Raw genomic sequence first — 13079 nt, 5'->3', positions numbered from 1 at the left:
TGGGGATCTTCCTTAATCCTCATGCAGGACTTCGTATGCTGGCGGCTAAAAGGAAAAGATAGTCAAGACCTCATAGCGCTCACTCCTCAGAAGAACCCCTAGTGTCGCCCGATAGATAGGCTCAGCCAAATGACTGTTAGCTGACGCGCAAAGCACTAGTTTCTCGTAGTACTATATGTATGGCCTCCTATAGGATGATATACCCCAGGTACGGGGAGAATATGATGTGGTGCTTATCACAATCTGCCATGCACAAAGGCACAACAAGCTTGATGGTTGGGACCAGGCCAGCAGACAGACAGGGCATAAGCGAGATTTGCTTACTGCTGGCTGGTTGTACCGGGTCATTGTCCAGTGCATCTCCGGGCACAAGAAATCCTGGCGTAGAGACCAAGGGGGAAACCATCCCATTGCATCTCTTTTCCAGCATATGTTGGGTGGCACGAACGAAAAGAAAAGAAAAACAAAAAATAAATAGCCTTCCCAAGTACATATATGTAAGATGATGGCGCACCACGTAAGGAACAAAAGCGGGCTTTTCTTTTTCCTTAGCCTCTGGTTGACTTCATATCTCATATATGCAGCAGCTTTGATCGCCATAGCACTCAACGTGCTTGGGCGCCAAAAAAAAAAGGAGAGACATAGTCACAAAGTCAGAGGAGTTCGTGCAGTTGGTGTTGGATTTGACAGTGTTGAGGTTTATGAGTTGTTGAAAAGTCTGCGGGTGCCATACAAAAATAAAAAAAGGTCCCATACGGAGTTGTGTAGTAGACGTAGATGTAATATAAGTTGTATCTTCAATCGTACTTTTCCTCGGATATCGTCATGGTGTTTCTTGACATATATATATACTGGGGTGTTCCGTAGCAGATACTGAAACCCATTCTTGACAATGGATAAGCTCTGCCTGTCTTACATCTGTCCAACCGCTGCCGTGGACCTTGACAAACAAGACTATGCAGGCTGTATTATCTTAGTACATCACTCCTATGCTTGACGTGCCGCTCATTGTCATGGCCTAGAGCAAGACGTCAAAGAGCCTGATGCATGGCTGCAAGCCACTCCTCCATAGTAAGTACACTCGTTGAGAATAAGACAACGCTCTCAGGCGCCTCGGGGAATTTCTAGTGACAGGGGCCAGGTCCATGGCGTGGGTCACAGCGGGGCGAGGAATGTGATGATCGATTGTTTGCAAATAATAATTTAAACTGGCTGCCACGCCAAGCGCAGCTGATGGAATGTGTATCGCCAATGAAAAGGTCGGTGCTGCGCCAGGATTATATTGACAGACGGAGCGGAGGAAAGATGAAAAATAGATTTGAAAAGTGCCTGCTGCATTCACCACGTCCAGAGCAGCCACATGTACCACACAAGAGATATCCCACCAACCCACCTTGTAGACGACATGAGCTCGTCACGAAATACCTGGATTGGACGTCGATTAACCTGGCTGTGGAGACCCCTCTCAAGAGACGTGTCGGCCATATCATGGTAATTATCATCAAGGTAACCCCAGCCAGGCCGTCGAGATCGAGTGTTATCACTAGATGTTGTTGCAGATGCAGCAGGTCCTGGAACTCCCGTATCCCCTTCTCCGGGCCCCCCAACAGTCTGGACCTGTTTGAAGCCACGAGCTTCGTACGGCAGAGTTGTACTCGCCGCCCTGCTCCGGGTTACAGAATAGGCTCCTCTGATTGAATTGGACGACGTAGTCGAGGTTGACGCAGCGGGGAACTCGGTCGAGTGAGGGTAGTAATCATCAATAGGTCGCTGATGAGCTAAGGGTAGTATCGAGTCTGTCCCCAGAGAGGACCCCGCTTTCTGGAGGTAAGCAAGGTACAGAGCATGAACAACGAGTATCACAGTTGTCAGGGCGAAGGTGTAACCATAGATGATGAAGACTGCGATCTGGTCGGGGAGCAGACACATCTGGTTTTGCAAAGTCGGCAAGGAACCGGCTGAATCAAGTGGATTTCCTGTTTTTGGATCAATTGGGTTCCATAGGGTTGCCAGCTGGACTGCTGGCAGTCTTACACTCATTGCCAGGGACATACTCTTCACTGTGATCTCTTTTGGAGCTCCACTAAATTCACGATGAATTATTTCGCAGTAGTCATGGTCGTCGCCCGAATAAACTTGCATAACTGGCCCTGCTTTGGTAACAATCTCGTTTGATATCCTAGCGGTCAAGACATTCTGGTATTGATATCCCTTGCTGATCTGAATGGCATTCCTCTCATCTTTCTCCGGCAAAGGATCTGTGTATAACGGGGGCCAATGCTCCCGGAGGGGCCCACAAGGCGTATGAGGCTCTCTATACAGAGGAACATGGGTGAGAAGGATTGTTGGAAGCTGCATTTCCGGATCCGGGATAGCAGACTCCTTCCCAGTCAGAGCAGAGAGTTCCTGCTTCAACGCCCCTTGCTTCAGCGTTTTCATATTGTCAAGAAATTCTTGTGCCTCCTTCCATATCTCATTAGTTCCCTGATTCCCAGTATTCGAACCGCCAGTCTCTGGATTTTCCTGGTCCATTGCACTGAGTGATACAGAATCAATCGATACAATAGTGTGATTCCCTATAATATCAACCCGATTTGATTCTCCAAAAACGGAACGAAACCTATTGACAACCGGTATCTGCACACCATTTCCAAACCCAATGTCATGGTTCCCCGGCAGACCAGCCACCATTCTCCTTCCACCGTGACTTGATGATGAACCCTTCCCACCCAGTTCCCAGGTGTTGAAGAAGATCTTTGAAAATCGCTTGTAGTCCTTCATCCAGTAATCGTTTCCGTAGTCCTTAAATCGAGGATCTGGGCTTGAATATTCCTCCGTCCCCCACTCTCTACCTCCATCAAACAGATCTCCAAGAAAGAATGTGCTGTCAGGCCGCAGAAATTTCTGAAGTAGCGAGTGGGTTCGATAGAGGTACAAGTCAACATAAAATTCGGTCAACGAGGACAACGGCCATGGTCGACCAGGGTAGGTATGTGCGTCGACGAGCTGCGGATCCGCTATAAAGGCAACATGATGAGGGGTGGCATTCGGTGGCTATTATCATAAACCACATATGTTAATAAAAACAAGAGCATAAGCAGAGGAAGCACCCACTCACCCATTTCTCCCATTTATTCCAATCACAAGCTCTCAGACTTTCTCTAAACACGGTCCTCTCTCCCCACCATAGCGTAAAACCCCATAGCAGGAGCAGAGCAGTCCGGACGGTAAACAGTTGCTGTAAAACAGTCTTAGTTCCTCCAGGCCGGCCATTTCGCCTTGTGCGAGAATATATCGATCCCAAACAAGCGACACGAGCTCGGGCTCTATCAACTCCCCATCTAAAGATTGCGGGTAACCGTTCACTTATCTTTTCAAGAGTAGTTGGTTCAGCAAAAGGACCGCGGCTGGCATGGTCAGTATTAAAAAATGTCATGGTTCGCTTGACTCGGTATAAAAACAAATGCAAAACACCTATATGACAAATGGTGTGTGGAAAATAGAGAAACAGAAAGAAAAGAAAATCATCACATGGTTCATCCCCTAGCTTTAACCTCTTCCAACCGACAGCTTCGAGGAAATAAACTAATTAATTATGGTAGAAGTTGAATATTTGATTTGATGGAAGTTGAAATCATAAAATCATCCCAACCTTGGGCGATAAATACTCACGTGATCCTATTCGATGTCTCCTTTTTTGTTTCGTCGTTAAATGTCATATCACAACTCTTTGTTGGTCAGTTTCTGAAACTAAGAAATTACACCCTGGAAGATCTGGAGTATCTTACAGACGCCAGGAGAGAAGATTCTGGCAGACTTATGGATTATCGGAGTTGTTTTTGGTTCTAGATTTGATTGAGACGGACAGCACCTCGTTAAGACTCTTTTATTGCTATTTGCAAGACCTAACTAGCTATTTATAAATTCTGGACAGGCATAAGGTGTGAGCTGCCTACCCATGCTCTAGGCAACCTTATCAAAAGCTACAACCCCAATGCCGCAGATAGGAAGGCTTCCTTCGCTGGTCCTCCGCCCTTTGAGGAATCAAGCATGTTTGAACACTCGGAGCTCTGAGTGCTTAAAATACGGACTGGTATGGTCAAGCATCCGTTTTCGCCACCTAAGCATGCCAGCCTACCCAGCTAGCTCCGGAAGGGAAGAGTACATCGGCAAAGCCGGCCGAAATTATAGAATCGAACGAACAATTCAAGTAGAAACCTTTCCTCCCCGTCGGGTTTGTCTTGCTGCGTGAGTCGGCGCTGTCTATGCTTCAAATTTGGTTTACTTTGCTGAATTTATCACTTTCACTTCTTTCAGCGCTGGCGACAAAAAATATATCCTGAAGTACATACACGCTGTCAACTTCGAGGACCTTCGAGAACTAAATAATAAGTTACTCGGTACTAACCATGTTCGTCTCCCTCAAGACATTCTTCCCGAGAAGTCCATGTTTGTTTTTGAGTATTTTACAGGCCACCTCCTACGCCTTGTTCAGGACAATATACCTCTCGAAACAACCAAAAAAATACTAAAAGATGCTCTTTGTGGGCTAGCGGAACTCCATGACCGGGATATTGTGCATACAGGTACGTAGCGTAAATACTCTTCGGGAATGGAGAGTGGAGGCTTATTGTTAATAGACATTAAAGCGGACAATGTATTTATCGACTGGAAGGGTCAAGGCAATGACATTGTAATTGGGCGAGTTCAGCTGGGAGATCTTGAAGATGCAGCCTATATACCCCCTGGGTCCGCCATGGTTGGGAAGCAAGCTGGAAACCAGATGTGGAGGAGCCTGGAAGCTCATGCATCAGGACCAGTGAATAAACCTTCTGATATATTTTCGTTTGCTCTTGTTGTAAGCCCCCATACCTAAGATTTCCTGGAGTTAATGCGGTCGGTAGCTTACCCTCTAAAACAGTGCATTTATGCGGTACATAAACGAGTTTTATTGGCCGTAGGTGAAGAGGAATTGGATGAAGGGATAGACCCGCTGTCTATTATACTCGAGCGCCAAATCTCATACTTTGCTGATGATGACGGAATAGACGGACTCTTGAAATACCTCGGGAATAACCCTTGGGTGCAAGTCTTTGAAGTCATTCGAGACGGTTTCAACAAGGATAGCCCCCGCAGACCGTTTTCTCTCTGGAAAGATGTTGATGAGGATTTTAGAGATCTTATTTGCGCTATGACGAAGTTGGACCCTACGAAGAGAATCACTGCCCGAGAGGCACTGACACACAAGTGGTTTGAGGACGTTTTAAGTTGATAGAGCTGTATTCTATAAATCCAAGTTTTGCTCTTTTATACATTTTAGAATTCAACGAAAACTAAAGGTAAAAAAATAAGAACATTTAACTAATATGTATTTATATGTGGTATTTACAATAAATCACAGATACTGACAAAAAAGGGTCAGGGACCTCGGGAAGTCCCGAACGGGAGTTCCGCCCGCGGCCAACGGAGGAAACGGATTAACTATAAACCTTAAATAATATAGGTTATTATTAATATCTGAGCCTATCAAGTGCGGTGATTGGTTGGTGACAATAACTACATCGTCGAATGCAAATATCAACTTGCTTGACCCATGACAATGTACGGAGTATCATATACTCTCCTAAAACATGTTGGGATATAATTATATATTTACTAAAACGATCAGAGGATCTACAGAGAATTACATTATGTTTACGGCTCTCTAAATATCCACCCAAGTTCAAAGCCATTGAACTTCTGCCTACAGGATTAAGACCTGGTGCAATCAAATATTAAGAGCAATACCCTAAGAAGAAAATATCTACCATATTCTACCAGAGCTTCAAAAGCGGCCTGTAGAACAAAAGAAGTATTACAGTCACACTGCGAGTTTCTGCCCCGAGAGGGTGCTGGCTCACACCTGGTTCATTGCCACCGCTGCTTCCAGCATTACCTTGAGCACCTACAAGTCAGGATGCTACATTTTGCAATCGTTGGTCATCCACTTTGCCAGGGATAACAGCTTCTCTCCATGCTCTTGCATCTCAAACGTTTAAAAACCAACCAGCCAAGATTCCTTTGGGCCTCAAGCCTGAATTTGAATTTGTCTTCCGCTGACCACATGCCGCCACCTCCCCCTTGTAAAAGGGTATATAATTATATCATACCTAGGTATGTAAGAAATAGGGCACAATTAATGATACCAAACCCACGCTCGGGGGTACGAACTGCTGTTGAGCAACGGGAGTCAAGCAAGAAAAGTTACCAAATTCCTCATTATTAAAATTCTTGCCTTCTCCAAGGGAGGGAACACTAGCGTTGTTGTTGCTTCCTTAATAACAGTATAGCAACAGCAAGGTTTGTCACTATAGTTAGCCAAAAGAAGGGTCAATTAGGGTGCCCAGACTAAATTTACAGATGCTATAGGATTTCTGTCTTCCTCGGGCCCGCAATTAGCCTGTAAACCACTTTCACCTTGAATGTGGCGAAGACATGGAGTATCCTGGTCCACATAAAGCTTCCCCTCACCCGACGGATAGATCCTGATACATAAGATGACACAGTTGGTTTTGGGACTCCAGGGCCAACAGAATCAGCAAGCCAGGACAGATAAAAGTGAAAGCCCAGCCCGACCCTTTATGAAGAAAAAATTTCCCCTATACTCTTGCTTCTATGTTTTTGTTGCATTCTCATTCCATGAACCACGCAAGGAGCTGGTTAATTGAATGTAATATAATGAGCCTTGCCTAGATAATGAATGGTAGGAAAGCAGTGACTAGAGATGTTGCTTGATCCACTCGTAGTAATTGATACTGCCTTCTTGTTATAGCCCTCTTGCTATATCATGATTGTGAAGAGGATAAAATGGATCTTGATGATACCACGTTTTCCCCTTTCTCCGCCCGAACATTGAACAACCCAACTCACTCATTAAGATACCTACTGTGTACGGTCACAGGAATATTCTCATGTCTAGCTTTGTATGGGGGGCTATCTGGGCCTTATGTGGCAGGTTCTCCCCTAATTCGATTGCCATGTGTGTGATGAGAGGTCTATGTGGCATTGGTGCTTACCTGGGAGTTGGTGCTCTCATGTTGGTCAACCCTAATTACAGCACTGATATATCAACAACGTTGACCCAGTGCAAAAGCCCCTATGAAGTTACCCTTCTTATTTTATCGGCCGTCCACTTCGCTGGCTTCGCATACTGGGTGATGAAAATTGCCAATGAGCCAACACTTCCTTTCAACATATGGAAAGCATCTTCGTCTGGTACTCCTATGCTTGCCATCATAAGATTAGTTATCTTTGGTACACGAACATGCTCGAATTGTTTTTATCCAGATACCTAAAGAGAGCCAAGGCTGAGGCCATCAAATGAACGGAAGTTGTCGACTCGAGGATATCATATGAGATAGTCAACCGGTTATCTGTATTTTAGGCTATGTTTCATCATTGGGTGATCATTGCCTCAAGAATTTTCCGTCGGACGGATGGCATCTAAATACGAAGCCGATTAAGCTTAATTTATACTTAAAGTGTTTAATCCAATAGCATAAAGGAACAATGCAGGCTGTCTAGCCAATGGTTACTTAGTGATGTGCTCCTGGTGTTGATCGGTTGCCTGACGTACTTACTGTGTAGGGTGAAGATGGAGGGAGCAAGTCCAATAATTAATAATGCGTCTCATTGCTAAATGATAAGAGATATACTTGCAAAAGTAAAACATCTATGTACAAGGAGACTTTTCAAAGAAAGAATAGACACACGAAAACCATTCGAGCTTCAAGATATATTCAAAGGAGGGACATAGCAAGCATGCCAGATATTAATGCGAATAGATCCAAACCAGGGTGAAAGACGTACTAAGCAGGCTAAGAGAGTAAAGGAGTAGTTCAACTTGAAAGAGGGGTAAGCAAAAGAAAACAGGTATCGAAAGATGAGATGGCATAAATGTATAGATGCGACGGCGTCTATGCCGATGGACAGCATTGGCGACCAGGAGCACAGTCATCGCCGCATTCAAGTAGGCAGGACTCGCTGGCTACGGTGGTGAGCTGGGAACTGCCCGGCCGTAAGGAAGCCTCTTCGCTTCCTGGGTAGAACTCCGGCTGGATGGTGGATGAATGGATTCCGTAGGCATGAAGGCACTTCCTGACGTGTCTGGCGAGAGACATGTATCGGTCCGAGCCCTCTCCCTTGATATCAAAGCTCACCTGGATGTGAAGGGATGCAACCAGCTTGGTATCGCTGAGCTGCCAGACATGGAAATGGTGGCAGCTGATGATACCTGGGAGCTGCTCGATGTCCTCGATGATATGGTCGATGCTAAGACCGGCAGGGACAGCCTGGAGCAGGATCCTGGAAGCAGCCTTGCAAAGCGGGATGGCGGAAAAGAGAATGATTATGGTGATGAGGAGGGAGATTGCGGGGTCAGCGTAGTAGCGCCATGAGTAGTTGGTAAGCCAGATGATCAGGGCCGACACTATGACGCCGATGTTGCCGAGGGCATCACCCATGACGTGAAGGAAGACGCCTCGCATGTTCAGGTCGTGAGAGTGGCCATGGGAGTGGCCATGGCCGTGCCCATGTGCCGCGTCGTCATCTTTTGGTTTGGCATGGTTATGCTCGTTGTGGATGTCGTTGGTCTTGCGGGGCTTGGGCGTAGATGTGGCAGCGTAGGGCGTGGTTCCATCAGCGTTGGGAAGGAGTCTAGACTCCTCCGACTGTCGGACATCTTCCCTATCGGAATCCATGTCCGGAGAGGAATCATCCTCAAAACGGCTAGCTTGGATGATATCCTGGCGCAAACTGGCAGGGTGACCGTTGATGTCCTCGACATCTCTGAATCCGCTGTAACGCCTGCTATCCCGGCTCAGGCGGCTGATGGAGGCATGGCGTCTGGAGTGAGAAGGCTTCGAAGGCGAGCTGGGAACGGCAATGGCAGAGTAAGAGCCGACTACGGTTTCGGGCATCACGCTGGCAACACTGCCACCCTGGTCTGCGATAACGTTCGTGTAACCTTGCTCGGCAGACTGGATGGGTTCTTCGTGTGCGTGGCCATGGCCGCCGTGGCCGTGGGAATGGTCGTGGAAGAGGAGCAGACCAAGGATGTTTGAGAAGAGGCCGAGGCCACCGACAATGCAGATGAGTTTGGGGTGCTGGACCTCCTGGGGCTCAACGAAGCGGTTGATGGCTTCCAGGAAGATGGAGAGGCAGAGGGCGACGAGGAAGACGCCGTTGATCAACGCACCCAGTGTCTCTGCTCGTTGCCACTGATCATTTCAACACAGTTAGACATGAAATACAGGGATAGTAGAGTAGAAAAGAAAATAAAAAAAAAACGAGGACGTTGAACTCACTCCGTAAGTATACGTCTTGGATGACTTTTCATTGGCGACCCTTACGGCCCATAAACCAACACAGAGCGAGAGAACATCGTTCAACTGGGACAGTGTCAGCAAACACTGTCTTTTTCTCTCTGCCTCTCTCTCTCCCGCGCGCGTGTCTCTATTTACTGCAGACGTACCATATGAAAAGCATCTGCAACGAGAGCTAACGAATGGACGGCATAGCCTAGATAGCTGGTCAGTAGGAGGTACACAAGAGAACGGCATCAAAAGAGCAGCTTACCAACACTAAGTTCGATAACGAAGAATACGGTATCAATAATAAGGAGGATAATAATCCTCTGAGACTTTGTCAACCCCATTTCTCTGTAATCTCTTGGACTCCTGTAACTGTTAATAAGTTGGAAGACGAAGAAGCAGGATACGGAGAAAGATATCAAAAGGTGGCGCCACCAGGGCAGCTGAATGAATAATCTAAAGACGGTCGAATAGTGATACCTGCATCCTTTGAGAATCCGTGAGAAAGAATAAGATCTCAATCTTTCATCTCATCTTCCTTCGTCTCGTTCGTCTTTCATCGTCGTCGTTTTTCTTTCTACTCGAAAAAGAAGAAAAAGAAGTTTTGGTGGCGCAAAAACTACTGCAAGAATGCTTAGTCATCCCGTTCATCCTGGTTTCGAGACAAGAAGAAAAAGACAAGAAGACGACAAGAAAATAGATGAGACGAGATGGACGGGGAAGCGAGAAGGATAAGAGATCCTGGGACAGGCCGGCGTGTTTCGAGTTTCGGCTATCGCAGTCGGGGATACAGTACGACCACGGCGTATATGATATGTAGTATGCTACTCGTTACATGCATCGGAGAATAATGTAAGGCTGATTACAACTGGATGTGCGTAGATGTTGTAGATGCTAGCAGGATTGTGGTTCGATTATCTATTAACAATAAGTAAGAAGATATACATCAGAAAGACCATAAACCACCAGCCAGATCAAGAGACGACAACTCCTATCGTCTCGCTGTCCCGTTTTGCACTAATCATGATGACCAGGATGAATATCACCATGATGATCTATCAACAGTTAATATTTAATATATATATATATAACGTAGGATGGAGAGACATACCCCTGCAGAGATGAGAGCGATGAAGTTGAGCTCCCGTCCGCCGGCGTAGACCTTGCCCCTGGCGAGGGCGTCCTGTTGGCGCCAGAAACGATAGGCCCCGGCCAAGGCGACGAGGATGGCGAGGGCGTGGCAGACACAGGCCAGGGGCTTGCCGACCCGGTGGAAGCCAAACTGCGGGTTGTGGACGACGGCGTGATTGAGACTGAAGAGCTGGGCGATGAGGACGCCCAGGATGGCAAAGGTGAGAGAAGTTCTCATATACGCCAGGTACGTTCGCTCGAGGGCTGCTTCGTTAGTCCAGTTTCATACATGAAAACTAAGGGAGGATGTATTCAAACTAAAGAGTATATACAGAGGGACAAGGTGGAGAAATACCAAAGTGATCACGGTTCTGCTTTCTGGGGACACGAACGGAGACGTGATGCCACCAGAAGCGCTTGAGGCCGCGAAAGGGCCCAGTCGGCTGCATGCTGGCGGTCGTGCGGACGCTCTCGGTGGTGAGACGGCGTGAGGCGACGATGCCTAGCTCTCCTGAGGCGACAGACAGCGGCGAGTTGGACCTGGTCGTGTCTGCCGGCGTCAGGACGCCCAGCTCAGTCGCACTGCGCAGCTCTGGCGGCAGCGAGCCCGTCCCATCCTCGCCGTGTCCGTTGTTATCACGCAGCCCAGGGCTGGGGGTAGAGAGAGAGGAGTCGACCAGTGCCGGGAAGGGCACCGTCATGCCCTCGCTTCCTCGTCTCTGTCTTCGTTGCTGGCGATGCTGGCGATGCTGCTGGTACTGGCCGTCGCTCTCTTCGCTCTCATAGTAGCTGCGTCCTCCGTCTCTTCCGTCGTGCTCCATGGGGGCTCATCGAGGCGATGCTCTTGTATAATGTAGATGGAGAACGGGAGAACCGGAAGAAGAACAAGCAGAAGAAGAAGTATTTAACGGTAGCGAGCTTCCACCCCCTGTGGCCTCTACTCTTCCCGCTTTTCGTCTGGTTTTTTCCGTCTTTTTTTTTCGTTCTGGGCTTTTTTTCCTTCTCCTGTTGATCCGATCGGCTTGTTCGGGCACGAAGACGCACATCGATGGAGTCTTGATATGTTATGTGTTATATCTTTTATCCCTAGTTACATCTATGTTATGTTAGTTGGACGTTGAGTTGGCTGGCTGTGCTTGTTTCATGGTGGAAGAAAGCCGAACATCTCGAGGCTTCACCCTCAGCGTCAACGTCTTCGATATAAACATTCCTCGCCTTCAACGTCTTCCGTCTGTCGACGACATCGACATCACCAACCCTGGCTTGGCCGGCGCGGTGGCTGCATAAGGCGTGGATGCTGGACGGGGCGGCGGTGGCGTCGTTGGTTACAAGTTGGTGTGTAACTGATATCTAGATGCCGACGGACCTACCCAAGTAACCAGGTAGTTATACAGGGAGATACAGGCATACCGGGTACAAGCACCCCCGTACACCAAGAGAGAGATGGCAGAGAGTGACCACTGGTCGGCTGAGGTGAACTCCTTATCGAACTGGTCATGTATACAATATATGTACTAACAGCGTACTGTTATGTACAGGCATACTCGGCGGCAGCGTCGTTCGTACCCAGGCTGACCGACAGAGTCCTCCGGCATCTCAACCCGCAGCCAGGGGACAAGGTGCTCGACGTTGGCTGTGGAGACGGCCAGTTCACCAGCAAATTCGTCTCTGCCGTCGCTGCAGTGCTGGGCGTCGACTCTTCCGCGGCCATGGTCGAGTCGGCTCGCAGGCTGCATCACCGCAGCTCGCACGCAGACTTTCGCGTGGTGGACTGCAGATACCTCGGGCAGACCGACATCGTCGACGGCTCCTGGGATAAGGTGTATGTCTAGTTGTTCTACTATGCTTCTACCGTTTTATCTACTTCTAACAGTGACCAAGGGTATCGAATGCGGCGCTGCACTGGATCCTGAGGGACGGCAGCACCAGAGTCTCTGTGCTCAAGGCCGTCTACGACTCTCTCAGGCCCGGTGGCGCGTTCGTCTTCGAGATGGGCGGCCACGGCAACGTCGCGGAGGTGCATACGGCCTTGCTTGCCGCCCTAGTGCGCCATGGTCTGTCTCCAGACGCGGCCAGAGACGCCAGCCCCTGGTTCTTCCCCTCGGATGACTGGATGAGAAGCACGCTCGAGGGCCTTGGTTTTGTTGTCGACCTGCTCGAGGTCGAGTACAGGCCTACCAGGCTCACCGTCGACGCTCACGGCGGTATCGAGGGCTGGGTCAGGCTGATGGGTGCGTCTATGCTGGAGGCTCTCCCGCTTACTGCCCGTGAAGACGCCGTCAGCTCGACCTGTGAGCTGTTGAAGTCCATCATCTACCGTGAGGACGGGAGCAGCTGGCTGGGCTACGTCCGTCTACGCGGGGTCGCTCTTAAACCAGGTCGCTAACTTATTACTTGCCATGCCATTATGATAACTACTGTCTCGTCTGTCCTCGCATTTTTAGTCCGCCCCCCGTAGGCCTCGAGGGTGCTGGGCAGGTCTGAAAAAATGGAGGTAGCAAAAGACCTGAGCCCTTGTCCTCAAAGCAACATATCTTCCATCTTAACCAAGTTTCTTCTCACACCAAGTCCCTTATCCCCTTGTCAAATCTTACTGCT

General features: G+C 48.4%; 5 protein-coding genes across 5 annotated transcripts; 2 read left to right on the top strand and 3 right to left on the bottom strand.

Annotated features, from left to right (window-relative positions):
* Nucleotides 1–1338: 1338 nt before the first annotated feature.
* Nucleotides 1339–3436, bottom strand: MCYG_06161 (cell division control protein 1; the record flags this gene model as incomplete). The annotated part of the gene is made up of 2 exons (XM_002844151.1): nucleotides 1339–3054; nucleotides 3119–3436. The coding sequence occupies 2 exons, from the start codon at nucleotides 3434–3436 to the stop codon at nucleotides 1339–1341; spliced, it is 2034 nt and encodes a 677-aa protein (XP_002844197.1).
* A 690-nt stretch (nucleotides 3437–4126) lies between these two features.
* On the top strand, nucleotides 4127–5272 carry MCYG_06160 (conserved hypothetical protein; the record flags this gene model as incomplete). Its single annotated transcript, XM_002844150.1, has 4 exons — nucleotides 4127–4248; nucleotides 4318–4586; nucleotides 4641–4858; nucleotides 4922–5272. The coding sequence occupies 4 exons, from the start codon at nucleotides 4127–4129 to the stop codon at nucleotides 5270–5272; spliced, it is 960 nt and encodes a 319-aa protein (XP_002844196.1).
* Nucleotides 5273–7955: 2683 nt separating this feature from the next.
* MCYG_06159 (zinc homeostasis factor 1) lies at nucleotides 7956–9694 on the bottom strand (the record flags this gene model as incomplete). The annotated part of the gene is made up of 4 exons (XM_002844149.1): nucleotides 7956–9257; nucleotides 9345–9428; nucleotides 9512–9558; nucleotides 9616–9694. The coding sequence occupies 4 exons, from the start codon at nucleotides 9692–9694 to the stop codon at nucleotides 7956–7958; spliced, it is 1512 nt and encodes a 503-aa protein (XP_002844195.1).
* A 630-nt stretch (nucleotides 9695–10324) lies between these two features.
* Nucleotides 10325–11302, bottom strand: MCYG_06158 (conserved hypothetical protein; the record flags this gene model as incomplete). The annotated part of the gene is made up of 3 exons (XM_002844148.1): nucleotides 10325–10405; nucleotides 10462–10745; nucleotides 10837–11302. The coding sequence occupies 3 exons, from the start codon at nucleotides 11300–11302 to the stop codon at nucleotides 10325–10327; spliced, it is 831 nt and encodes a 276-aa protein (XP_002844194.1).
* A 675-nt stretch (nucleotides 11303–11977) lies between these two features.
* On the top strand, nucleotides 11978–12867 carry MCYG_06157 (methyltransferase type 11; the record flags this gene model as incomplete). Its single annotated transcript, XM_002844147.1, has 2 exons — nucleotides 11978–12303; nucleotides 12363–12867. 2 exons carry the CDS (start codon nucleotides 11978–11980, stop codon nucleotides 12865–12867), a joined length of 831 nt encoding a protein of 276 aa, XP_002844193.1.
* Between the last annotated feature and the right edge of the window lie 212 nt (nucleotides 12868–13079).

The sequence above is a fragment of the Microsporum canis genome, genomic scaffold, assembly GCF_000151145.1.
Source record: "Microsporum canis CBS 113480 supercont1.6 genomic scaffold, whole genome shotgun sequence".
Taxonomy (NCBI): Eukaryota; Fungi; Ascomycota; class Eurotiomycetes; order Onygenales; family Arthrodermataceae; genus Microsporum; species Microsporum canis.
This window is presented reverse-complemented; position numbering and strand designations above follow the sequence as displayed.